We start from the raw sequence: 25621 nt of genomic DNA, 5'->3' as shown, positions 1-25621 counted from the left end.
TATAGTCAGGCTGGGTGTGGTGGCTCACGCCTGTAATCCCAGCACTTTGGGAGGCCGAGGCAGACAGGATCATTTGAGGTCAGGAGTTCGAGACTAGCCTGGCCAACATGGTGAAACCCTGTCTCTACTAAAAATACAAAAAAATTAGCCAGGCGTGGTGCCGCGTGCCTGTAGTCCCAGCTACTCAGGAGGCTGAGGCAGGAGAACTGCTTGAGTCTGAGGCGGAGATAGCAATGAGCTGAGATCACGCCATTGTGCTCCAGCCTGAGTGACAGAGTGAGACTCTGTTTCGAAAAAAAAGAATGCATAGTCAGAGCACTATGCTCAGAGACCATCTGAAATAATTTTTTTCCGTGTGGTTATGTTATTATGATAAATATTTTGGTTCATTTATTTCTGTTTTTATTTAATTTTAGGCTTTGATTTTTCTTTTCTCTTTTACTTAATTTTATTTTCATATATTAAACATTTACATGGTTAAAAAATCAAAACCATAGAGTTGTCTTGCTTCCATCCTTATTTCTTCTGCCCCATTCCCACTTACCCTGTTTTTCTTTTCTTTTTTTTTTTTTTTTTGTTTGAGACAGACTCTCACTCGGTCACTCAGGCTAGAGTGCAGTGGCCCTATCTTGGCTTACTGCAACCTCGACCTCCCAGGAGCAAGTGATTTTCCCACCTTAGCCTTTTGAGTAGCTGGGACTATACAGGTGTGTGCCACAATGCCCGGCTAATTTTTATATTTTTTTGTAGAGACAAGGTTTTGCCATGTTGCTCTGGCTGGTCTTGAACCTCCTGAGTTCAAGTGATCTGCTTGCCTTGGCCTCCCACAGTGCTGAGATTACAGGCGTGAGCCACAGTGCTGGGCCCTGTTTTCATATTCTTGAAAATTAAACTCATTTAGTAGCATCTCACTATTCTAAAAGTACAAGGTTATGTTCTCTTAACTGACATTTAAAATGCTTTATCTGCCCTAAGTCACCATTTCTGTATCCAGAGTTTCCCAAAAGTCATTAGATCATTTCTGTAACATTTGGGAGAATGTGGCATATGATATCCACACATTTTCTATATAACTACTTAATATACTATAGCCACATGAAATGGTGAGTCACTCTTATCTCTTCAGTACTTATTGAAGTCTTAAGGCAGCCAACTCTAACATATATTAACAAAAGCCGTATAATCTTTTTCTTCACTATGTTGCAGTCACTTGAGAGGAAACATACAAAAGAACAATCAGCTGAACAGTATCTTAGATTCCAGCCTTGACCCAGTTACTAGTTACTTTTCAAAGAGAAAAGTCACACTTGCTTTGTCATTCATCATAATAAATGATGAATGTGGAACAAAATGTTAGTTCTCCCCTTAAAAATAGCATATTTGTTGTAGGCTGGGTGCGGTGGCTCATGCCTGTAATCTAGCACTTTAGGAGACCAAGGTGGGTGGATCATGAGATCAGGAGTTCGAGACCAGCCTGGCCAACATGGTGAAATCCCATCTCTACTAAAAATACAAAAAATAGCTGGTAGTGATGGCACACGCCTATAATCCCAGCTACTCGGGAGGCTGAGGCAGGAGAATCTCTTGAACCTGGGAGTCAGAGGTTGCAGTGAATTCTGAGATCATGCCAGTGCACTCCAGCCTGGGCAACAAAGCAAGACTGTCTCAAAAAAACCAAAAAACAAAACAAAACATATTTGTTAACTATTTGTGTGTGTGTGTGTGTGTGTCTGTGTCCGTGTCTGTGTATAAGTTTCCAAAGGCTGCTGTAACAAATTACCACAAACTTAGTGGCTTCAAATAGCAGTAACCTCTTATTTCACAGTTCTAGCAGCCAGAAGTCCAAAATCAAGGTGTCAGCAGAGTCACGCCTCTCTGAAGGCTCTGGGGAGAATCCTCCCTTGCATCTTCCAGCTTCTGGTTGCTCCAGGTGTTCCTTGGCTTGAAACTATACCACTCTTCAAATTCACATGGTCTTCTCCTTTACTGTCTCCTCTAGTTGTTTCTTATAAGGACACTTGTCATTGGATTTAGGGCCTATCCTGATAATCCAGGATAATCTCATCTTAACTCAATTACCTCTGCAAAGAACCTTTTTCCGAATAAGGTTCCATGAATTAGAACATGAACATATCTTTTTGGGAGCCACCTTTCAATCCACTAATAAACACACACATACACCAATGAAGTTGATTTTCATTATTCCCAGTAGTTATGTTCTGTAAAGTTGCAGCAAACACTAATTTAGTAGATATTGAACCACTTGGGAGTAATGGTTCAGTATTTGTTAAATCAGTGTTAGGAACAATGGTTCAATATTAACTAAATCCAGCTGAGCATGGTGGCACACACCTGTGGTCCCAGCTACTCAGGAGGTTGAGGCAGGAAGATTGCTTAAGTCCAGGAGTTCAAGGTGGCAGTGAGCTATGATTGCACCATTGCACTCCAGCCCAGGCAACAGAGTGAGACCCTCTCTCAAAAAAAAAAAAAAAAAAAAAAAAAATTAGCTAAATCCATAAACACACACACATACACACACACACACTGAGCTCACATAGATTATAATCTTAAATTCTAAAAATAACCCATCCTGGTAGATTCTCTATACTTTACAATAAAGAAAACGAGGCCTAAGAGTGTCGAGTGACTTGCCTGATACTGCTCCACTAACAGGTGCTAGAGTTCATATTCAAACCCAGTCCAACTGGCCCCAGAGCCAGAGCACTGCTCTGCTCTGCCCCCTACACCTCCATTCTCTGGTCATCTCTGTAGGAGAGCTGCCACAAGAAGGCAGTGTTACCTTGTCCTACTTCAGCTGGCAATGGGCAAGTGTGGAGCAACTCATATTTTTCACTGCCCTATGCATGTCTGCAAATGACTGTGGAAGTGCCTTAGGTGTTGATTCAAGGATACAAATAAATTTTAGTGAGTAGGAAAATTTGCAAATAGACATTCTAACAATAATGAGAATCAACAATATATAGTATATATGTGTGTATTTTATATATTTTTGGGGGTTTCTTACATGTAACTTTGGGATGATGAATGATGAAACTTTTGATAGATTGAAAACTCAGTGATCTCATAACATCCTAAATCAGTGCTTAAAAATGGAATCCCTGGGCCAGGTGTGGTGGCTCATGTCTGTAACCTCAGCATTCAGGAAGTCCAAGGTGGGAGGATCACTTGAGGCCAGGAGTTCAAGACCAGCCTGGGCAAATTAGCAAGACCCCATCTGTACAAGAAATTTTTAAAATCAACATGGCATGGTGGTGCGCACCTGTAGTCCTAGCTACTCAGGATGCTGAGGCAGGAAGATTACTTAAGCCCAGGAGTTTGAGGTTACAGTGGGTTATGATTGTGCCACTATACTCCAGCCTAGGCAACAGAGAGCGATCCTGTCTCAAACAAACAAAAAATAGCATCCTATTGGAATGGGCAGTTTATTGCTTTTTCTTTGGTATAAGTTACTTCTCTTAGTCTAAAGGCTATAACTTAAAACAGTACAGTTTATTTGAAAAATCTTGGAATCGATTTCATATTAAAGTATTCACAGAGTGTAGAATTATGCCATCCCTTCTGTTCTAGGTGGATGTGAAATTGGACCCCAAGGATTTGCGAATAGATACATTTCGAGCCAAAGGCGCAGGAGGGCAGCATGTTAACACAACTGATAGTGCTGTCAGACTTGTCCACATCCCCACAGGTAAGCAAGCCCCTTGGCTTTGTACTTTTAACCATTTTTCCATCTGACTCAGCATTTGGAAGGAAATAATCCTATGTGAGTGTCTGGTTCCTTGCACAGCTCTTTAAAAATGTCACTGGGGTTGTGGATAAGGATGGCTGTTGTGTTCATGTTCCCCTTCTGTTTGGAACGATTCCTTTCTGAAAAGATGCGGACAGTGAGCAGACCTGTTCAGGGAAGCTTCCCAGGGATGCTGGACAGGAGTGAGCAACCAGAGGTGCCCCAGCCTAAATACAAACGAAACACAGAAGCAGCCTTGGACGGGCCACCGCCGTGGATCTTCTGTCACCTTGTAGCATGATGGCTAACTCCATTAGGCTTTGCTGCACTAATGCTTTTATTTTGAATATTGGTAATTTTGGTATACTCTGAGGTAGTTTTGCAGTCTGTAATGTGATTTTAAATATTCCTACCATTTTTCAAATTAAATTTTTTAACTTCTTAATTTTTTAAAATTAATTTTTACATTTCATGTATATGGTTTTAAAAGTCTAATGGCAAAGTCCTATAACAAAAAAACCAACAGCTGTCTGAACTTGTTCCCACCCTCTTCCTACTTCCTCTACCCTCAGTTCCCATTTCCTAAAGATAACCACTTTAAATTCTTTTAGCTCACTTCTCTAGCTGCAAAAAACAAATAAGCCTCTTTTAGCTATTTCTTCTGGTAATTACCTCAGTATTCCTAAATAATAGGCAAATAGTGCTCTTCTGACCAACTATAAAGGTTATATATGTACGTCTTAATGTTGTAGATGAGAATTTTGCCCTTCCTGTATACTTTTTCCTCTTCCAAATATTTGTCTTTTGGCAAAATTAATTTTCACTGTGTTCATATAATGAACAGATAGTGTTTGACGCTGAGCCCATTAGTATACAGTCCTGTGATTTCATTTCCTAGAGTTAATAATTACCTCATTGATTTTTCATTTGCCTACTTTTCTTTGACTCTGAGTCTGCCTGCATACTCCAAAAGCTGTGTAAAATGAAGTCACTCCAGTGCTCTCTGGAGACCCCCTGACAGAGCACTCCATCATCTTGCTCCAGCGTGGACGAGCTGCTCCCCAGGGCATTGCACAGGGGTTGTCCTGGTCATCAGCAGTTGGGGAGTTCCTTTCACCTCTATTCTGTGTTGGATCCTCCCATTTCTTGGGTTCCATAGTGTCTTTCTCTCTTTGTTACTCTGTCATTTTAACAAAGCTCATCTTTAAGGGGTTTCCTGAGGAAAGATTTGTGACATGTAAATATTTCAGGCTTTGGAGATCTGAAAATAGCTTTATTCTAACTTTACACTTCATCAATCATTTCTTGGAAATAACTTCCCCTTAGAGCATTGAAAGTCTTTTTCATTTCTTGTATTTGTTGCTTTCAGTTTAGAGACTCATGCCTTTCAGCTCTGAAATACTTTCTTCAATAATTTCTTGCATAACATTCTCTTTATTCTTCCTGGGATTTCTGTTAGTTAGATGTTAGACCTCTTGAATTTTTTTTTCCCTCATATTGTCTGTCACTTTGTTTTTTAGTTATTTTTCCTACCCTTTTTCTGATTTTAAAAAATATATTTTTTTTAACTTTTGGGAGCTCTTTCTTGTTCTCAGAATTGTTTTCTCATAGCACCCTTTTCTTATTTTGTTGATACTTATTTCTTTTTTTAATTGCTCAAGGATATTACTTTTAGTTTCCCTGATGTTCCCTTCTGCTTTCTGCAGTGTCTATGTTTCTTCTGAGTTTATTTTTGTTTCATGCTTGCTTTACTTTTCTTTTTTTCTTTTTGAGACAAGGCCTTGGACTGTTGCCCAGGCTGGAGTACAGTGGTGTGATCACAGCTCACTGCAGCTGTGACTTTCCCAGGCTCAGGTGACCCTCCCATGTCAGCACCACTCCCCCGCCCCCTGTTCCTGGTAGCTGGAACTACAGGCACTTGCCTGGCTAATTCTTACTTTTTTTTTTTTTGGTAGACACTGGGTTTCTCCACATTTCCCAAGCTGGTCTCCAACTCCTCGGCTCAAGTGATCTGCCTGCCTCAGCATCCCAAAGTGTTGGGATAACAGACATGAGCCACTACACTCGGCCCATTCTTACTTTCATGTTGGAAATTTCTAGGAATTCTTGTCTGTCTGTACATATTTAAGAGTCAGGTTCTAAAGCTCTGAGTGCACTTATCCACATACCCACTAGTGAGTTCCACGGTAGATCAGTTAGAGCGTTAATCAGCTTTTTTATTAGGGACCTTTTCTCTTGCGAATTTGTTTTCTCCTGAGAAGGATCTTCCAGGATACAGCTGAGAGTAAGGTCAAGGTCTCACCGTTCAATAGCAGTCGTTTACTTAATCCTCTGGTCTTCCGGCCCATGTTCACACTTGCCCTCCCTTGTAACTAGTCCCAGGTCTAGAATTTTCCTGATTTAATTATCCAGAAATATACCTCCTGCCTTCTGCAGATTGAGGAAGGAGACTTGAGGATCTATTTGTTATTATAGGCTTTCTGTATTTAGCCCTAGCTCCTCAAGCCTGACTTTTAAATACCTGGTGTCTCTATTTCTGAGCCTTTCTGGCACTTAGCAGGGCAAATTGGCCAGTTTCTGGTCAGCATGTCCCTCTACAGGGAATTAAGTGTCACCTTCCTTCCAGCTGCTAAGTCATTTACCATTCTTCCGTCCACTTTTTGTCTTTAATAGATCATGTTTGGGGATTATATACTTTTATTTCAGATGGAGTTTGTGTTTCTGTGTCTTGTTCTTGTTGTAGTGTGATTTAAAAAAAGGGGGTGGGTGTGCCGGGCGCGGTGGCTCAAGCCTGTAATCCCAGCACTTTGGGAGGCCGAGGCGGGTGGATCACGAGGTCAGGAGATTGAGACCATCCTGGCTAACACGGTGAAACCCCGTCTCTCAAAAGTAAAACTGGCGAGGCGGGGTGAAGCTGAGCCTGTAGTCCCTACTTTCGGGAGCTGAGGCCAAAGAATGGTGAACCGGGAGGCTGGAGCTTGCAGTGGCTTGATCGCACCACTGCACTCAGCCTGGGTGACAGAGCAAATCTCAAAAAAAAAAAAAAAAAAAAAAAAGGGGGGGAGTCAGGCAGGGGTAGAGCTCCACCTGTAATAGCACAGGAGGCAGAGGCAGGTGGATCCCACAGGAGTCCAGGAGTTTGAGACTAAGCTGTTGAAATGGTGAAACCCATTCTACTAAAACGAAAATAAAATAAAGTATTAGTGTATGCTGGACAGCTACTGGGGAGGCTGAGGCAGGAGGAGGATGGGTTGCAGGAGGTGTGGGTACAGTGAGCGAGATACGTGCAGGCACTTCAGCTTAGTAACAGGCGAAACTCCATCTCAAAACCATCTTGAAGTCAGACATCATTGATTGCTTGTATTGTTTGTTATATGAAAAACTAAAACAACATAAATATCCAACAATAGGATAATTTCATACTTTCTCTTAAGTTTCCTTTGGTTTTATTCCATGAGAGCTTCATTAAAAAAAAAAAAGGCTGGCACAGTGGCTCATGCCTATAATCCCAGCACTTTGGGGAGGTCAAGGCAGGTGGATCACCTGAAGTTGGGAGTTGAGATAGCCTGATATGCTTATGAAGCATTCTCTGCAAGAAATACAATGTCACCCAGCAGGGTGGTAGGCATGCCTGTAATCCCAGCTACTGGGAGGCTGAGCAGGAGGGTAGCTGGAGTCGGGAGGTGGGGTTGGTGAACTGAGATCACACCATTGCACTCCAGCCTGGGCAACAGTGAAACTCTGTCTCAAAAAAAAAAAAAAAAGAAAATAATATATGCATAGACAAAAGAACACCCGAAGCATCCATAATAATAGCAGTAATATTTGTTGGCATATATCTTTGGTATACATCCTTTCAAATTCTTCTTTTCTGTATATATTATATGCCATTTTTCCTTTGAAATGAGGTTATACTTTTTTTTTTGCTAGAAGGAGTCTAGCTCTGTCACTCAGGCTGGCATGCGACAGTGAACCTTTAGTTCACATAACTCTGCCTTCCAGTGATTGACTATTCTCATAAATGGCCTCCCAGGTAGCTGGGACTACAGAGGCGTGCCACCACACCTATTCTTCCTTTAGACCTACCATGTTGGCCAGGCTGGTCTCAAACTCCTGACCTCAAGTGATCTGCCCACCTCCTCCTCCCAAAGTGCTAGGATTACAGGCATGAGCCACCGTGCCCGTCCTGAGGTTATACTTTTTGTAACTTGCCATAATTTATTTCAACAATCCATAAATTGTTGGATACTTAGTGTGTTTCACCTAAACCCTGTATTGTATCATTCTATATTATACATAGTCCAGAACAGTAATAATTAGCTTCAGATGAATTAAAAATTAAAATGGGTAAAAAATTGGGTAAAAGGTGATCAAAACTCTGACAAAATAAACCAGAATACTTTAAAACTTAAAGGTTGTAAAACCACCCTGTGTAGCCATAAATTGCTGACTTTACAAAAAGTGACTTACAGAGAGTAGAACTGTGGTTATTAGAGACTAGGAAGGGTAAGGGGGAGGGGAGGATAGAGAGAGGTTGGGTAAGGGATACAGAATTACAGCCGGTTAGGAGGAATTAGTTCTGGTGTTCTACAGCACTATAGCATGAATATGGTTAACAGTGATTTATTTATTGCATATTTTCAGAAAGTCAGAAGATTTTGAATGTTCACAACACAAAGAAATGATAAATAAATTTTGAGGTGATGGATGTGCTAATTACCCTGATTTGATCATTCCACATTGTATCGAAATACCACTCTATATCCCATAAATATGTACAATTATTACATGTCAACTAACAATAAAAGGAAAAGAAAGTGACTTATCATTGTGCTGCCAGACTTACCTTGGGCCAGTTATCTTTTAACCACTTAGATCTGAGTCTTTGGTTTTAAAGAGGCCTGAAGTCCTGCCCTCAAACCTTCCCTTTAGGCAAGCAAGGCATGTCAAGACCTAGCCCTTAGGAAGCCACGCAGTTATAACGAAGTGATTTCTTCAACCTGCTTCTTCCATATTTTGAGGATTGCCATAGTTTCAGCATCTGCTTCAAGGAAAACTCAGCTTTTCTTCCATTTCTCCCATTCTTTCTTCCATCCCAAGACCTTAGACTAGGAACTGTCCCTGCTAGAATTCAAAGTGAAAACTATAGCTTCTATTCTTCTATTTTTCTCCATGCCATGGACTCTGAAGAATCATATTTTTTTTCTAACCACTGCTTCTAGATGACTCCATTTTCCACCATTGGAAGTGTTATTCATAGGGGTATGGTTAAATGTTTATACAGGGGAATATTACCTTTCTTGAGAAAATGTATCCCAAGATAAGGGTGAAGACAAATGAATATTTTATGCATTAAAGTGGGCTTTTTAGTTTATTACCAGTTGGCGAGTAAAATAAAAGATGGCCTCTGTAATTCTTTGTCTTCTCTTCTCTTCTCTTTTCTCTCTCTCTCTTTTCTCTTTCTTTCTTTCTTTCTTTCGACTGGGTTTTGCTCTGTTGCCCAGGCTAGAGTGCAGTGGCATGATCATAGCTCACTGTAACCTCGAACTCTTGGCTCCAGCCATCCTCCTACCTCAGCTCCCTGCGTAGCTGGGACTATAGGTGCAGTTACCACGCTGGCTAATTTTTTGTATTTTTAGTAGAGACGAAATCTTGCTGTGTTACCCAGGCTGGTCTCAGAACTTCTGGCCTCAAATAATCCACCTGCCTTTGCCTCCCAAAGTGCTGGGATTGCAGGTGTGAGCCACCGCACCCAGCCCTCTTCTATTATTCAATATATCTTCCCTCCCTCTACATCTTCTATTCTTAAGGGACTACTTATTATTAAATACTCCTCTTTAGAAAGTATATAATAAAATACATAATCGAGTGATTCCGTTAGTAATTACTGAGCTGGAAAGTAATAGTTTTGATCTAAAAGTTCTAACCTGAGTGAGTAGATAGGAATAATACAGGTGCTTAGGCAAAAATCAGTACAGATCAGCTGACAAGAAGAGGAATGTGGAGGAGAGCTCATGAAAGCCTGGCTGTCTTAAAATGGAAATGTTCATATTCTTTGGGGTAATACGAAAAGGATACGAGAGTCAGGGAAACTCCAGACAAATACCTGGAAGATGGGGGTCAGTCAGTGCCCCCAGTCCAACCAGATGGCCACAGTAAAGAGGTCAGGAAGTGATTAAACTAATAGAGGTGAAACCTCAGTGCCCTACTAAAAATATTAGCAGGTAGTGACTGTAGCTTATTTAGACAGGGAGAAAACATAGTTCAGAGAATAGAATTTTATAGAAATTCTTTAAATCTCCAGCAAAATATTTACCACTGTATCAGTGCAGATAGGCCAAGCTAATAGGGCTTTTGGTTTTTAGTTTTTGTGAGTCAGAAAGAAAACCCCTTTCTCCTCTAATGTACTGAGGAGCGGGATTAGACATGGACCTCAGAGTGGTAGCTACAAAGTTAAGAACAACACAGCCTCAAGAAGTGATCATTTCAGGGCTGGATTTGGGCCAGTAACTGGACGACACAGTGGGCCAAACCCACCCAAATGCAGAAGCTGGCCAGCCAAAACTTGTGTGTGGTTAGATGTATTGATTAGCTGGACCCCAGCTAACTCAGACTATGCAGAACAAGTTAGAAATTTAGAACTCAGACAACTCAGAAACATTCACTATAAATTCTTCTTTTTAAAGACTCTGAGTAGCATCTTTTCATTGGCTTTTTTCTATAAAGGTTTTTTTGTTTTTTGTTTTTTGTTTTTGACGGAGTCTCACTCTATTGCCAGGCTGGAGTGCAGTGGTGTAATCTCGGCTCACTGCAACCTCCGCCTCCCAGGTTCAAGCGATTCTCCTGCCTCAGCCTCCCAAGTAGCTGGGACTACAGGTGCATGCCACCACGCCTGGTTAATTTTTTGTATTTTTAGTAGAGATGGGATTTCACCGTGTTAGCCAGGATGGTCTCGATCTCCTGATCTTGTGATCCACCCGCGTCGGCCTCCCTAAATGCTCGGATTACAGGTGTGAGCCATCGTGCCTGGCCATTATAAAGGTATCTTTAAAACCTCAGCTCTGTGTATATTTGTGACTGAAAGGGGAAGAGGCTAGTTCTTGAGTTGGACAGAGAATGGAGCAGCACAGTATACAGAGTAGCAGTAGTTTGCTGTTTGTTGAGCTGCAGAGATGCCTGGATGAGTGAGGAGGAAGAGGCCAAGCTCGGGGACTGAAAGGATAGGTAAGCATCTGTAGATGCTGCTGCTTTCTGGGTGCTCATACGGAGTTCTCATTTACATATCAGAGTCTGAAGCGCCAACTACAGCTACATTCATAACGCAGCTAGTTTCTGAAGTGTGCTAAACCTAAAATGTTTTTCTCTTTTGTGATATTTTCCTGATTAACCTGTCTCATTTAACTGTTCCTTGGTTCTATCTTAATTTGGTGGAAGCTACAGTTTACCTTTTGATCCTTGTTATTTTTCAGGGCTAGTAGTAGAATGCCAACAAGAAAGATCACAGATAAAAAATAAAGAAATAGCTTTTCGTGTGTTGAGAGCTAGACTCTACCAGCAGATTATTGAGAAAGACAAGTGTCAGCAACAAAGTGCTAGAAAACTGCAGGTAAGATTTACTTGGTGTAATAATTTAGTGACTGTTTAAAGAAAAGTCACTTTCTGTAGAGAATGCAGTGTTTGTTCTTGCTTAAATGGGAATGTTTCAGAGCATAGAGAAATGCGCTCCTTTGTAAATAAGCAGTAACTCAATGCAAATGAACGGATGGTTTATGGCTGAACTTGGGCATACCAGTTTGCAAGTTAGTAAATGAAAGATGTATAAACTAAAAAGTATTTCCTAGTTGTTTCCCTCTTGTGTTTATATCATTACTGTCTTAAGAGGAAAATGGTTTAAAAGACAAAATAATTCTTTGAGAATTAAGAACGTTTTTGATTTTTAAAAATTAAAACCTACGCTTGTGTTATAACTCTATGTGAGATCAAATACAAATGGCACTGCAAAAAACTGGGAACAGTGAATCCTACTGATGGAGACTAGGGATAAGGGGTAGAAAGGAAATTTATTTTTCATTATATATCGTTTGGTACTTTTTGAATTTTGTACTATATATGGTATAGTGTTACTTATTTAAATAGATAAATAGATGAATTCTAAGCAAAATGAATAAATGTCATTATTTTAAGTAAACCTAATATATAAATTCTTTTTTTTTTTTTTTTTGTGACGGAGTCTCACTCTGTCATCAGACTGGAGTGCAGTGGCATAATCTCAGCTCACTGCAACCTCTACTTCCCGGGTTCAAGCGATTCTCCAGCCTCAGCCTCCTGAGTGGCTGGGATTACAGGCACATGCCACTACACCTGGCTATGCTACAGTAATTTAAATTTGGAAGATTTTGTGGCCTTTTAGGATAATGAATTGTCTAAACCTAAGCATTAGTTATACTTTTCATCTCGATGTGTCCTAGCTTTTTCACACTTTGGTGCTTCTAGCTTTCTTTACCTACGTGCTAACTTGCAGGTAGTAAAAGTGACAGGATAAATAATATTAACACTGTTAGTGGTAGTCCCCGATTGTAGAGCATTATCAGTGTATGCATTTGCCGACAGGAATGCTCATTTAGAAACCATAACTTATTTTTGTTTTTAACAAGCAAATAATATACCCTGAGTACACACCATTACTTCTTGGCAAATAAGTGATAACATAAATACTATGAACTCTGCCACATTTGAATTTTAAAAAGACATTTGGATTTACTTGCTGTTTAACATATTGGCACCAGAGGTTCCACAGACTAATTTTTTTTTTTTTTGAGACAGATTCTCTGTCTGTCACCCAGGCTAGAGTGCAGTGGCACGATCTTGGCTCACTGCAACCTCTGCCTCCCGGGTTCAAGCGATTCTTGTGCCTCAGCTTCCCGAGTGGCTGGGATTACAGCCACCATGCCTGGCTCATTTTTGTATTTTTTGTAGAGATGGGTTTTTGTCATGTTGGCCAGGTTGTTGTCGAACTCCTGGCCTCATGTGATCTGCCCACTTGAGCTTCCTGAAGTGCTGGGATTACAGGTGTAAGCCACTGCACCCAGCCCACAAAGTAATTTTTAAAATAGGTGTTCAAGATTGGCTTTATACAAATTGTTCATGTGTGTCTTCTTCAGTGGTCTGATTGACGAGCCAAAAAAGACATCACTGCCTCTTGAATAACTTATCCACCTACCTGAAATGTTTTAATAGGTATTTCTAAGGCTTAGAAGTTTTTTTCTTCGATCAAGATATACACTTGGCTTTTATACAGAAGGCATTATGCCACATTCCCAATCCTGGGTCCACTGATCACCTAACAAGCTTTCATAGATGCCCAGGCCCCACCCCAGAAATTCTGATGTAACTGATCTGGGGTGAGGTCCTGGCCATTAATATGGTGCTTTGGGAGGGTGGTTTCCAAACTTGGCTGATTGTCAGAAGAGATGATCTGGGAATGTTTTCAAAATACATAATTCTGATCCATTATCTCTGAGGTTGGGCTTAGGAATCCATAATTTTAAAAAATTCTTCTAATGGTCAGGAGTTTAGTTTCATATCACTTGCCTTAGGGTTTAAGACAATAAGTTATAGAAATATCTTATCTTCTTTTATTTTAAAAGCGAAAGCATTTGAGACAGGGTGTTGTGTATATCGGGTGTTGGGGAGGTGGAGGAGATGAGCAAACTAGGAAGAATGCAAATAACTGTAGCATGAGACAAACTGTGGTGTGCCATGAAGAACATTCCAAGTACAATGGGTTTCAGAGGAAGAAGAGAATATATTTCAATTGCTGGGACCAGAAAGGCAGAAATGGTAGGAGAGTGTTAGGGAAGGGCATCCCTTGAGATGATGTTTTATAGCACAGATAACAGACACACACATAATAATGACATAGTATTATTAGTGGCATTATGGAGATTCACATAATTTTCAGAAATAACATTGGGAAGATTGGCCACGTTACAAAGTACCTCGAATGCTGAGTTGAGTTGTGTCTGCTCAGTAGACAAGAAGGAACCAAAGAAAATTTATCAGAAAACTGTACTGTAGGAAGACTAAGCAGGGCAGCACAAAGTGAGCAGAAAAATGGGAGATGAATCAGTAGATGTTTGCAGAATTGTAGGTGAAAGTAATGAGTCCAGGAGTGGTAGTAGAAATGGAAAGGGCAGGATATAATAAGAGACCCATGAAACCAATTGGAAATGGGCGGCTGGAGAATGGGATGAATTGAAGATGGTCTGTCCCCCCATGTGCATCTGTATCAAAGCCTGGCATAGTAAACTCACACCCACAAAATGTTTGATAAATTGCAGAATGTCAGAATTTTCTACTTGGATAAAAGGGAATACATGGTGCTGTCATTTATAGAAACCAGGAGGAGGAACTGATTGGAGTGGAAAGATGATTAATTTGATTTTAAGTATTTTGAGTTTGAAATATCAAAGAAACATTCCTTCTTATTCTATAACTGAGCTCTACAGACCTGTAGTGTTAAACATTAAGTTCTGCCCATTCTTGTTCTTTGTCATTTTGTATATATGACTTTTAGAAAATATCTAAATTGTTGAAATAGTCATTTGCCAAGTGCTTTTTCCATTGTAATGAAGACATTTATAAAGGTAAAATATAAATTGCTTTTTATTATGGCACAGGTGGGAACAAGAGCCCAGTCAGAGCGAATTCGGACATATAATTTCACCCAGGATAGAGTCAGTGACCACAGGATAGCATATGAAGTTCGTGATATTAAGGTAATACTACTGCGTATGCTTTGTGTACCTTTGATTTCAGAAGAAAACATAGTCAAATTCTAGAACCTATATGTAGATATTACCAAGTATATCTAAAATGTTTCCAAGTAATTTAAATCATTAAGCCACCCAAAAATTTACAAACACTTTCATTAGTTTGCTGGTTAAAAAAATAATGATCTTTATGCCATTTTGAAACAATGATCTTTTCTTTTTTTTTTTCTTTTTTGAGACGGAGTCTCACTCTGTTGCCCGGGCTGGAGTGCAGTGGCCGGATCTCAGCTCCCTGCAAGCTCTGCCTCCCGGGTTTACGCCATTCTCCTGCCTCAGCCTCCCAAGTAGCTGGGACTACAGGTGCCTGCCACCTCACCCGGCTAGTTTTTTGTATTTTTTAGTAGAGACGGGGTTTCACCGTGTTAGCCAGGATGGTCTCGATCTCCTGACCTCGTGATCCACCCGTCTCGGCCTCCCAAAGTGCTGGGATTACAGGCTTGAGCCACCGCGCCCGGCCAAAACAATGATCTTTTCTAAATTCCAAATTCTTCGTTATGCAATCACAATGTATGAACATATATTCAGTCTGCATATATACATGGGTATTGGTTTTCTATTGCCAGGTAACAAATTACCACAAATATAGCAACTTTAAGTGGTACCCATGATTAAAGTATCTCATGATTTCTGTAGATCAGAAATCCTGGAACAGCTGAGCTTAGTTGTCTTCTCAGGATCTCACAAGGCTGAAATCAAGGCATGGCCAGGCTCCATACTCTTCTGGAGCTTGGGGTCCTCTTCCAAGGTTACGTGGTTGCCAGCAGAATGCCATTGCCTTGGATTGTAGGACTGAAGTCCCCATTCCCTTGCTGGCAGGCAGCGGGAGGCTGCTTTTCAGTGCCTAAATACTGTTGGAAGTTGTTTCCCAGTGGCTCCCTCTAGAGACTCTCTCCCACTTTGAATTTCTTCTTGCAGGAATGACTCAGGCCTTTTTAAGGGCTCACCCGTTTAGGTCAAGCTGACCTGGATAATGTTCCTTTTGATTAACTCAAAGTCAACTGCTTCGTCACCTAGGCACTAGAATGATACTCTGTCATTTTCACAGGTCCTGTCTGCGCTGAGAGGGAGTTATTCACAGTGTGTACACCAGGGGGCATCTTAGAATTCTCCCTACCACAATGTGTCTTCATTAGATTGAGGTGTTACAGTTAGGCTGTTGGGGAAAAGACTCGGTCAAGATTGTTCGAACATTAACCTGTCTAAATCGCATCTAGCAAAGACCACTGACATAAATATATAAATATATTAATGATGAAGCACAGGAAAATGTCTGTTTTGTTGCCACTGAAGGAGAAAGTGAACTGGTCCCATAAAGGACTATGTGGCAAAGGCAGCAGACAGAAAGCTTTGATCTTTTTCCTTGGTGCCGTATGATACCTAAGGCTTCTTTCACTTGACTCTGTCCCATTCTATACTCAAAATCAAAGTCCTAGTTTTACAAGGGAAATATACCTTGTAAAAAAGTTCTGGTTTTACAAGGTTACTATGTTTGTCAATTTCTGTATGTCTTATGCCACATCCTCCGTCTCCTCAGCAGGATAAGGCTATCTTACATAGGAACATAGTAGCCATATTGAAAAGGAGGAAAATATTTGCTAATTTCCCTTTCCTCAGGAAACACACAGTATTAACCAAACATGTTTGGCCATATTGCTCTAATTACACCATGTTCTTTCAGTTGTTTTTCTGGTAGTAGTGACAATTTTTTCGGAGATAGCCACATTCTTATGACCAGTAATATCTTTTAGATGGGCCCATAGGTGCATAGTATAGTATTCGGTTGTGAAACAAAGGGAAGGTAACTAACTGGCTTCTGTAGTTATAAAATATCTGACTTTGGCCTAAATAATGATATATCACTAACCAAACTAGCGTGCCAGACTCAGAAGTCATAAGGAAAATAACATTGGTAAGCTCTAATAATCACTAACTAGTCTATTGGAAGGAAAGAAGACATTCCATAGTAGTGAAAGGAAGAAAGTTCGAAAACAGCATGAAAAAAGGCAGCTGTAGTAAAACATTAAAATCTGTGTGAAGGACAGTAAAGAGACTATAGACAGTAAAGAGTGAATAATTGGCTGGGCACGGTGGCTCACACCTGTAATCCCAGCACTTTGGGAGGCCGAGGCGGGCGGATCACGAGGTCAGGAGATCGAGACCATCCTGGCTAACACGGTGAAACCCCATCTCTACTAAAAATACAAAAAAAAAAAAAATTAGCCGGGCGTGGTGGCGGGCACCTGTAGTCCCAGCTACTTGAGAGGCTGAGGCAGGAGAATGGCGTGAACCCAGGAGGCAGAGCTTGCAGTGAGCCGAGATCGTGCCACTGCACTCCAGCCTGGGCAACAGAGCGAAACTCTGTCTCAAAACAAAAAGAGTGAATAATTTAGGAACCAAATCATAGATGAAGCTGGAAAAGTGATAAGGATCTTAACCCCAGGGCCACAGCTGTTGGACAAATGGAAGGGGTAGATAGGAAAGAATGTGAGCGTCTTTGGAATTTTTGCCTGGCTCTCCTCCCCTATTCTAGAACTTGCCCTTCGTACCACATCCACAGTTTTTGACAGAGCTGCTGCATTCTTAAATGATTGTGATCCTGACCCAGGACAGAAGTGGATTTTTTTGGAGTGGACACCTAAATAAGTCCCAGCCCGTGAGTTTCTTCCCTGGATTTTAAAATCAGAGATGGAGAGGATTATTCTCTCTCTTGGTGGCTGAAACTGTAATATATAAAGCATATAAGAGATTAGAAGCCACATTTTCAGCCACCAAGAGAAAGCATCTTCAGTGAGAAAAGAATGAAATTGATACACAGAGAAAAGCAAAAATGAGAAATAGAAAGAACCCTGATATGAGTCCCTACATTTATTTATTCCCAAGGCTCAGTCTCATTCCGCAGGTGGTACTCGTGACCCTGCACATTCCACATTCCTATCCTTGGGTTCTGTGAGATCACTGGTATTCTCATTATGACTTCCTCTGTAGGTAACTTTCTTACTTTTATTTATCTAGCTAATAAGCATAGACTACCATATAATGTATTGTTTCACATTTTTATTCTGTTTCTCAATGTCCTTATGCAGATTTCTTCACATCAGCCTTAACTCCTGCTCTATATTCCAGTTACACTGGAAATTTCCCCTGGCCTTAGAGATTTAAATGTACTTTGTTTTCCTGTTTTTGTTTGTTTGTTTTTGCGACAGATTGTCACTCTGTTGCCCAGGCTGGAGTGCAGTGGTGCAATCTCTGCAGCCTCTGCTTCCTGGGTTCAAGCGATTCTCCTGCCTCAGCCTCCTGAGTAGCTGGGATTACAGGTGTGTACCACCATGCCTGGCTAATTTTTCTGTGTTTTTAGTAGAGAAGGAGTTTCACCATGTTGGCCATTCTAGTCTCGAACTCCTGGCCTCAAGTGATCCACCCGCCTTGGCCTCCGAAAGTGGTTTACAGGCTAAGCCACCACATCCAGCAGTTTTCCTGTCCTAATACTCATTCTTTTTTTTTTTTCTTTTTTTTTTTTTTTTTTTTTGAGACAGTTTCCCTCTTGTTGCCGAGGCTACAGTGCAGTGGCATGATCTCAGCTCACTGCAACTTCCACCTCCTGGGTGCAAGCGATTCTCCTGCCTCAGCCTCCCAAATAGCTGGGATTACAGGCATGCACCACCATGCCTGGCTAATTTTGTATTTTTAGTAGAAATGGGGTTTCTGTATGTTGGTCAGGCTGGTCTTGAACTCCCAACCTCAGGTGATCCGCCTGCCTCAGCCTCCCAAACTGCTGAGATTAGAGGCGTGAGCCACCGCACCCAGCCTCTAATACTCATTCTTTTGATGGAAATGCCCTGCTCATTTCTATTCGGGAAAATACTATTCTTTTTGTAAACCCAAATTCAAAACTTTCTGGCTTCCTGAATCTTTCCCTGATGCCACCTTCCTGTCAAAATTCATGGCTCCTTACAATCCTTCCTTTCTTCTCCTTCATTTTTTAATTTCTTGTATTGTTTTGTGATGCTTATGTATTTGTCTAGCTGTTCTACTTAGCCTCTGAAAGTTAGGAACTATGACTCATTCATCTTTGACCTTTGTATCTCTTGTACTCTGGTTAATCCAGTTGAATCTAATGTGTTTGACTCTCAGTAGAGGGATAATCCTTTTTACATCAGTTCCAAAGATGATTACCTTGGCAATACTATAATAATGTGAGCACCCGGTACACTTTTTTTTTTTTTTTTAAGACAGAGTCTTGGCTGGGCGCGGTGGCTCAAGCCTGTAATCCCAGCACTTTGGGAGGCCGAGACGGGCGGATCATGAGGTCAGGAGATCGAGACCATCCTGGCTAACACGGTGAAACCCCATCTCTACTAAAAAATACAAAAAACTGGCCGGGCGAGGTGGCGGGCGCCTGTAGTCCCAGCTACTCGGGAGGCTGAGGCAGGAGAATGGCGTAAACCCAGGAGGCGGAGGAGCTTGCAGTGAGCTGAGATCATGCCACTGCACCCCAGCCTGGGCGACAGAGCAAGACTCCGTCTCAATTAAAAAAAAAAAAAAAAAAAAGACAGAGTCTTGCTCTGTCGCCCAGGCTGGAGTGCAGTGGTGCGATCTCTGCTCACTGCAACCTCTGCTTCCCGGGTTCAAACAATTCTCTGGCCTCAGCCTCCTGAGTAGCTGGGACTATAGGCACCCACCACCACGCCTGGCTAATTTTTGTATTTTTCATAGAGATGGGGTTTCACCATGTTGGCCAGGCTGGTCTCAATCTCCTGACCTCAGGTGATCTGTCCGCGTCAGCCTCGCAAAGTGCTGGGATTACAGGCATGAACCACTGCGCCTGGCCTAGTCACACTGATTTTAAAAGCAATTTCATATTATGCTCAAAATGATATAAACCTTAATTTTAAAGTTATATCATAATGCTTTTGCTTTCTGTTTAATTTCAGAGTTTGAGGTTTTACTATTTGCTAGTACTTTGGGGAATACAGAAATAGTAAGATATATTCTTTACCTTAATTTGAGAGATATGTGTCTACACTTACCTAAAGTTCAACTTTAAGACCATTCAGGAAAGACTTAACTATAAGATTAGTTCATAACTGTATCAAAACTTTAAATGTTTTGTGTTCCAGATGCCAGCATTAAAGTATTTTCATTAAGCCAGTGTCTAAATTCCAAGCATTTCTAAAATGGCAATGTACAAATTCATTAATCCCAACAACTTTACTACACAGAATTTCTGTTATACAGGAAAAGTTCTTGAAGTCATTAATTTAGTCATTTTTCAGAGAACTGTAGAGAAGACTTCAGGGAAGTCAACTGAAAACAGTTTTCACCCAGTGGAGTTATTTAGTGGTAAACATGAAAATTTTTTTCTCAACTTTTTATTTCAAAATTTTTCAAGTTTACATAATGTTTAAAGATTGGGTCAGCTGGGCACAGTGGCTCACACCTGCAATCCCAGCACTTTGAGAGGCAGAGGTGGGAGGATCGCTTGAGCTCAGGAGACCATCCTGGGCAACATGGCAAAATCCTATCTCTACAAAAAATACAAAAAAAAAAAATTTAGCTGGGTGTGTAGCATGTGCCTGTAGTCCCAGCTACCCAGGAAGCTAAGGTGGGAGAATTACTTGAGCCCAGGAGGCAGAGGTTGCAGTGAGTGAGCCGAGATCACACCACTACACTCCAGCCTGGGCGACACAGCAAGAGCCGGTCTCAAAAAAAAAAAGATTAGGTCAGTCAACACAATACAGACTATACCTAGATTCAACAGTTGTTAATATTTTACTGTATTTTCCTTCTCTTTCCCCCACCATCTCTGTCTCTATAAACCCATGTTGTTCTTGAACCATTTGAAAGCAAACTGCAGACCTCAAAGACACTTCACCCCTCAATATTTCAACAAAAATATTTTTCAGTTACACAGGACTTCTAGGTCACCGTGTTTTTGGTTTAAAAATAAAAAACTGTCATAAACCACTTACAGATGAAATAATCTAAACTTAGAGGATTAGCCGAAGGGTAAGCTGGAATGGTCAGGGGAGGCTTTCTCTCAGCCTCCCCAGAGGAGCTGGCAAGGAGCAGTATGCGCGTTAATGCACAAAATGCTTGTAGAACAAAATGCTTGTGGAATTGAGACCTTTCAGTCTTTTTCCTTTGGGAAATAAGATAATGTGAGTGAAAAGGGTAGAATGTTCAGGACAAGAATAAAAGCAATTGTTTTTAGGGTACAATAAGAGAAAGAATTCAGCAAACCTATTCTCCCAAAGATGGTTTGAGAGCCTAGAATGGTGTTGTCATAAAAGCCAATCAATGGAATTTTAAAGGGAGGGAGGTGGTCAATTTCAAAAGTCCATCTAGATATCTTTGTTTTGTTGTCTCCGGAGTTGTTAGGAAAATCCAAATCTCAGAAGATTTATTTTAAAATAAAATGCTAACTGAATTCTTCTACAGAGTGGGGATCTTCCCAAGTTAGCAATTGTGTTCATTGTATTGTAGAACATCAGTAGTGCTTTATTGTTATTAATAATGACTGCAAAGAAATGAAATAAACACTAAAGTCTTTGCTTATATTTCTAATCATCATAATAGCTCTCTCTTAATAGCTCTCTCTTTTACCAGGAATTTTTGTGTGGTGGGAAGGGCCTGGATCAGCTAATTCAGAGACTGCTTCAATCAGCAGATGAAGAAGCCGTTGTTGAACTTTTGGATGAACACCTTAAATCAGCAAAATAAATACTGACTTATTATTAATTATGATTATATAAATGAAATGGACCTATATCAAGAGGCAGACTGAGGTTTGGAAATCTTTATGAATATTTGTAAATTACAGCTATAAGAACACATTACACATAAATATATGTTTTTTAATGAATCGAAGTCACATTTCCTAACCTAAGGGTTTATTTTAGGTTTCCTGTAAAATCCAACTCATCAAGTAGAAAATAAGCATGCATCACTGAAAAGAGAAAGTATTGAGAAGTGATTGTGTGATTTAGGACAGGTCACTTGTTCTCTTTATATGCCTTTTTTCCCCTGCCATCTATGAATTAATTTAAATATATTTTTCATCTACTATTTCAGGAAAATATGGTAAAATTTAGTGAAATATGAATGACAGGCTTACTTATAAACCTTTTATTTAAAGACAAAGTACTTTGGCCTACAGTGGTTGCTTATGCCTGTAATCCCAGCGCTTTGAAGGGCCAAAAGGGAAGATTTCTTGAGGCAAGAATTTGATACTAGCCTGGGCAAAATAGACCCCATGTCTACAAAAAAATTCAAAACATAAAGAAAAAACATAATACTGTTAATCATGTTAAAGTTAAGACTTAGACTTCAACTTTTAAATAAAAATTATGAAGAATATGAGTCACTCAATAGCCATGAGCATCTAGGTACAGACTGTAAAGCTCTTTGATTGCTGTATGAATTCCACACTATATAAACAATAAGCTGATATTTTAAATAGACTCTCTGCTTGACTTCCATTTCTTTTTTTTTTTTTTTTTTTTACTCCTGGCAAGCTGGAGTAAAAAAGTTACTGTTTGCTGACTTGACTTAATGAGCATCAACAGACGTGGTGTAATATGAGTAATACACTGAGATCAGTTTTGTGCAGCATTATATAAAACCCAGTCCTTACGTTAAAGAGCTTGCAGTTGACTGAAGGATTTAAACATGTAAATCACCAACTAATACAAAGTGGCATAATGTATTTAGTAATTGTTCTGAAGAAGTTTCAAGTTAAAAAGAGAATAATGGCTGGGCATGGTGGCTCATGCCTGTAATCCCAGCACTTTGGGAGGCCGAGGTGGGTAGATGACCTGAGGTCAGGAGTTCAAGACCAGCCTGGTCAACATGGTGAAACCCCATCTAAACAAAAATACAAAAATTAGCTAGGCATGGTAGCAGGTGCCTGTAATCCCAGCTAATCAGGAGGCTGAAGCAGGAGAATCACTTGAACCCAGGAGGCAGGGGTTGCAGTGAGCTGAAATCACTCCACTGCACTCCAGCCTGGGCAACAGACCAAGACTCCATCTCAAAAAATTTTAAAAAATAAAATAAAAAGAGAGGAATTTATTATTTTAGATACCCCTCAGAGAAGAATTTATATGCCAAGAAAGACTAGCTAGAGTTTTAAGGCCAGTGGAATTGTTTAGGTGTATACATTAGAGAGAAATGTTTTCCCTAATTTTTATTTTGAAAATATTCAAGCATAATGAAAAGTCTAAAATAAATAAATTATTTATTTATTTTTGAGATGGAGTCTCGCTCTGTCGCCCAGGCTGGAGGGCAGTGGCACAATCTCGGCTCACTGCAACCTCCGCCTCCCAGGTTTAAGAAATTCTCTGCACCAGGCACGGTGACTCACACCTGTAATCCCAGCACTTTTGGGAGGCTGAGGCGGGTGGCTCACGCAGTCAGGAGATCGATACTATCCTGGCTAACAGATGAAACCCCATCTCTACTAAAAAAAAAATACAAAAAGTCAGCCGGGTGTGGCAGCACACACCTGTAGTCCCAGCTACTAGGGAGGCTGAGGCAGGAGAATCACTTGAACCTGGGAGGCAGAGGTTACAGTGAGCCAAGATCATGCCACTGTACTCCAGCCTGAGAGACAGAGCAAGACTCCGTCTCAAAAAAAAAAAAAAATTCTCTGCCTCAGCCTCCCGAATAGCTGGGATTACAGGTGCGTGCCACCACACCCAGTTAATTTTGTATTTTTAGTAGAGATGAGGTTTCACCATCTTGGCCAGGCTGGTCTTGAACTCCTGACCTCGTGATCCACCCACCTTAGCCTCCCAGAGTGCTGGGATTACAGGTGTGAGCCACCGCGCCCAGCCAAATTATTTTTTTAGAGATATAGTGTCACTCTTGCCCAGGCTGGAGTGCAGTGGCATGATCATAGCTCACTGCAACCTTGAACTTCTGAGCTCAAGCAATCTCTCACCTTAGCCTCCCAAGTAGCTGGGACTACAGGCAGGTACCATCATGCCCAGATAATTTTTTTATTGTTGTAGAGATGGGGTCTTGCTATGTTACGCAGGCTGGTCTTGAACTCTTGGCCTTAAGTGATCCTCCTGCCTCAGCCTTTCAAAGTGCTGGGATTACACACGTGAGCCTTTGTGCCCAGCCACAATAATTTTTAAGAAATAGTTCAATCAGGAGAGGCCTGAGCAAGATGGCTGAATGTAGAAGCCTTTACCAATCATCCCCCAACGCAGCAACACTGATTTAACAACTATTTACACATACAAAAAGCACCTTTATAAGAACCAAAAATCAGGTAAGCAATCACAGTGCCTGATTTTAACTTCATATCACTGAAAGAAGGTAGGAAAGATGGTCTTGAATTGGTAATGCTGCTCCTCCCCCGTTCCCCTAGCAGCAGCAGGTGCTGTGCCCTTGAGAGACGGAAAGCACAGCAATTGTGGGACCCTGCGTTGAACTCAGTGCTGCCTGGTCACAGCAGAAAGCAAAACTGAGTTAAACTCAGCAGATGCCCATCCACAGAGGGAGCATCTAGACCAACCCTAGCCAGAGGGGAATTGTCCATCCCAGCAGTCAGAACTTGAGTTTCAGCAAGCCTCAACACTGTGCGCTAAAGTGTTCTAAGGTCCTAAATAAACTTGAAAGGCAGTCTAGGCCACAAGGACTGCAGTTCCTAGGTAAATCCTTCTTCTGTGCTGAGTGCAGAGCCAGTGGACATGGGACACCAGTTGGGTGGCTAAGGAAGTGCTTGTGCCACCCCTCCCCCAACCCCAGGCAGTGCAGCTCACAGCAACGAAAGCGACTCCTTCCTTCTGCTTGAGGAGAGGAGAGGGAAGAGTAAGGACTTTGTCTTGCGTCTTGGATACCAGCTCAACCACAAAAGGACAGGGCACCTGGCAGAATCGTGAGGCCCCCATCCCAGGCCCTAGCTCTCAGACAACATTTCTAGACACACCCTGGGCCAGAAAGGAACCCTCTGCCTTGAAGGAAGGTACTCAGTCTTGCAGGTTTCATCACCTGCCGACTAAAGAGCCCATGGGCCCTGAGTAGCCAACAGTGACTCACAGACAGTATGCTGTGGGTCTTGAGTGAGACTCAGACATGCCAGCTTCGGGTATCAGCTTGGCCATAGTGGTGTAGAGCACCAACGGGCTCTTGGGGTACCCAGGTCCAGGCTCTTCGATAGCATTTCTGGACCTGCACTGTGCCAGAGGGGAGTTCACTACCCTGAAGGGTGAGTTCCAGGCCTGGCAACATTTGTCACAGCTGACTGAAGAGCCCTTGGGCCGTAAGTGAACATTGGTGGTGGTCTGACAGAACTCGCCATGGGTCAGTGGTGGTGGTGGCCACAGGGAAAGGCCCCTCTGCCTGTGGAAAGGGGAGGGAAGAGTGTGAAGGATTTTGTCTTGTGGTTTGGGTGCCAGCTTAGTCACAGTAGAATAAGACACAAGGTAGATTTGTAAGGTTTTTACTGCAATCCCTGGTTCCCAGACAGCATCTCTGGACCTGCCTGGGGCCTGGGAGAATTCACCATCCTGAAGAGAAGGACACAAGCCTGGCTGGCTTCACTGCCTGCTTATTGTAGAGCCTTACGGCCTGTGCAAACATAGGCAGTAACCAGGTGGTGGTTACAATGGGCTTTGGGCAAGACCCAGTGCTATGCTGGTTTCAGGTCTGCCTCAGGGCAGTTCCACTGGTGGTGGCCACATGGGTGTTTGCATCACCTCAGTTCCAGCAGCTCAGCACAGAGAGACTTTGTTTGGGAGAAAATAAGAAAGAAAACAAGAGTTTCTGCCTGGTAATCCGGAGAATTCTTCCTAATCTTATCCAAGACCACCAAGGTGGGACCTCTATGAGTCTGCAAGAACCATAGCATTACTGAGCTTGGGGCCCTAGTCCCTCTGTCTACCTGGAAAACCTTCTCAAGAAGGGCAGGCACAGATTGCAAAGCCCAGATTGCAAAGACTATAATAAATTCCTAACTCTTTATTGCCCAAACATCTACAAGCATCAACACCAGCCAGGAAAACATGACCTCAACAAATGAACTAAATAAGGCACC

General features: G+C 41.5%; 1 protein-coding gene across 6 annotated transcripts in view; it reads left to right on the top strand.

The window, feature by feature from the left end:
- The window catches only part of MTRF1 (mitochondrial translation release factor 1), an 85080-nt gene extending 63043 nt beyond the window's left edge, over positions 1-22037 (top strand). For 4 of the 6 annotated variants that reach the window (XM_031655795.1, XM_017951205.3, XM_017951206.3 and 1 more), the window contains 4 exons: positions 3589-3706; positions 11215-11351; positions 14425-14523; positions 21184-21439. In XM_031655795.1, the coding sequence (XP_031511655.1) occupies positions 3589-3706; positions 11215-11351; positions 14425-14523; positions 21184-21297 (468 nt within the window). In that variant the 3' untranslated portion in view covers positions 21298-21439. Of the gene's footprint in view, positions 1-3588; positions 3707-11214; positions 11352-14424; positions 14524-21183 lie in introns of all 6 variants that reach the window. The other 2 variants (XM_009191833.3, XM_017951207.3) reach the window with 2 other exon arrangements.
- The last annotated feature ends 3584 nt before the right edge of the window (positions 22038-25621 follow it).

Source organism: Papio anubis, chromosome 15 (assembly GCF_008728515.1).
Source record: "Papio anubis isolate 15944 chromosome 15, Panubis1.0, whole genome shotgun sequence".
Taxonomy (NCBI): Eukaryota; Metazoa; Chordata; class Mammalia; order Primates; family Cercopithecidae; genus Papio; species Papio anubis.
Note: the sequence above shows the minus strand (reverse complement) of the source record. Positions and strands in the feature narration are given on the sequence as shown.